The sequence below is a fragment of the Temnothorax curvispinosus genome, unplaced genomic scaffold (assembly GCF_003070985.1).
Source record: "Temnothorax curvispinosus isolate PA1 unplaced genomic scaffold, ASM307098v1 QBEX01015265.1, whole genome shotgun sequence".
NCBI classification, from domain to species: domain Eukaryota; kingdom Metazoa; phylum Arthropoda; class Insecta; order Hymenoptera; family Formicidae; genus Temnothorax; species Temnothorax curvispinosus.
The window spans coordinates 1-2,143 of record NW_020225045.1 but is presented as its reverse complement, the minus strand read 5'-3'; the positions used below and the strand labels follow the sequence as shown (position 1 = coordinate 2,143).

Genomic DNA, 2,143 nt, shown 5'->3' with positions numbered 1-2,143 from the left:
CGCCGCCCTCACGCCCGATGAACAGAGGTGCGAGGACTTTTATGTGCAAACGCACTCTCGCACGGAGACGGGACGGTACGTGGTGCGCCTACCGTTTGCCAAGACGCCAACGACGTTGTCGAAAACTCGCCGACCGGCCGAACGCCTGCTGACCGCAATGGAGCGTAAGTTCCAAAGAGACGCCCGGTTCGGAGAGCTCTACCGTCAATTCATGCGAGAGTACGAAGACCTAAAACACATGGAGTTAGCTGCGGGCTCGCCATTCAACGAGGATGAGTATGGATGCTTCTTACCTCATCATGGAGTCCTCCGAGAATCAAGCACCTCCACCAAACTACGGGTGGTATTTAACGGGTCGCAAGAGACAATGTCCGGCGAGTCGCTGAATCACCACCTTCTCATAGGCGCCAATTTGCTGCCCGCTTTAGCCGACGTGTTGACGCGCTGGCGCTGGCACCGCTACGCCTTCGTCACGGACATCGAGAAGATGACGGCAGATTCTCATCCACCCGGACGACAGGACGTACCAGTGCATCCTCTGGCGGTGCGCCCTCCTCGCCCTCGTGTGCGTGTACCGGCTCCTCACGGTGACATACGGCCTCGCGTGCGCGCCTTTTCTAGCCATTCGCACGTTGCAACAGTTGGCTCATGACGAACAATCGCGATATCCGCTGGGAGCAATCGCGTTGCGTGAGGACACCTACGTGGACGACGTTGTCTCGGGCGCGAACACTCCGTCCGCCGCGATCGCGAAACAAGCCGAACTCCGCGGACTGTGCACGGCGGGCGGGTTCCCGCTTCGAAAATGGGCCGCGAACGACGAGAAAGTGCTGTCAGGAGTCCCACCCGAGCACCGACTTCACCACGAACCGCACTCATGGGAAAACGACTGCTTTTCCACTCTCGGGTTATTGTGGCACCCGAACGAGGACACCTTCGCGTTCGCGATTCACCCGCGCACCGTCACCGAACTCTCGAAGAGACGAGTCCTCTTGGAAACCGCACGTCTTTTCGATCCGCTAGGATGGCTCGCCCCCGTGGTCATTCGCGCGAAGATTCTCATTCAGTCCGCGTGGCTCCAGAGACTCGAGTGGGACGATCCTCTTCCCACCGCCGACGCGCAAAGCTGGAAGAGCTTCCTCGAGGAGCTGCCTCTCCTCTCCCGATTACGCATCAACCGCTGGCTCGGCAGCGGGGACGAAGACGCACAAGTAGAGCTGCACGGCTTTGCCGACGCATCCGAGCGAGGATACGCCGCTGCCGTGTACCTCCGCATCACCAGGAACGGCACCGTGGCCATTCACCTGTTGGCCGCAAAGAGCAAGGTGGCCCCGGTCAGGCAGGTGACACTGCCACGGCTCGAGCTCACTGCCGCCGACTTGCTCACGTCTCTCACAGATCACACTCGTTCCACTTTGCGTCTGTTCACAGCACCCACGTTTCTTTGGTCCGACTCGCAGGTTACCCTGAAGTGGATTCAAGGACACGCTTCCCGCTGGAAGACCTACGTGGCGAACCGCGTGGCTCGCATTCAGCAACGGCTGCCTGACGCTCAATGGAGACACGTCCCCGGGAGGGACAACCCTGCGGACTGCGCCTCCAGAGGAATCGCCCCTGGCAAACTGCTGGAGCATCCCCTGTGGTGGACTGGACCCGCCTGGCTCTGCGAGGACCGATCTCACTGGCCGAGCGGGGACCTTGTGATGTCCGACGCCGATCTGCCCGAACAGAGAGTCGCGGCACACGTCGCCACCGAGAAAATCGAGGAGGAACCCGAGATGCTTCTCCGGTTTTCCTCCTTGCACCGGCTCCTCCGAGTCACGAGTTGGTGCTTGCGTTGGCGTCGCACCGCTTCCCGCACTACCGCACTTACACTGCAATCGACCGAAATCAATGACGCACTGCTGCTCTGGCTTCGCGTGGTGCAAGGACTGCACTTCACCAACGAGATCACGGCCCTCTCTTCAAACCGCGCTGTGTCCCATCGCAGTTCGTTAGCGAGCCTGAGTCCATTCCTGGATGACCACGGCGTGCTGAGAGTCGGAGGCCGCCTCAAGCATGCTCTGCTGTCCACCGATGAGCGACATCCGATGATCGCACCGCCGTCCTCGTGGCTCACTCGGTTGCTCATCGAGTCGTGCCA

At 60.7% G+C, this 2,143-nt stretch overlaps 1 protein-coding gene across 1 annotated transcript; it reads left to right on the top strand.

Annotated features, from left to right (window-relative positions):
• Nucleotides 1–157: 157 nt before the first annotated feature.
• On the top strand, nucleotides 158–2,122 carry LOC112465504 (the record flags this gene model as incomplete). The annotated part of the gene is made up of 2 exons (XM_025033076.1): nucleotides 158–544; nucleotides 642–2,122. Coding segments are annotated over exons 1-2 (1,868 nt in total), but the record flags the coding sequence as incomplete, so codon positions are not given.
• Between the last annotated feature and the right edge of the window lie 21 nt (nucleotides 2,123–2,143).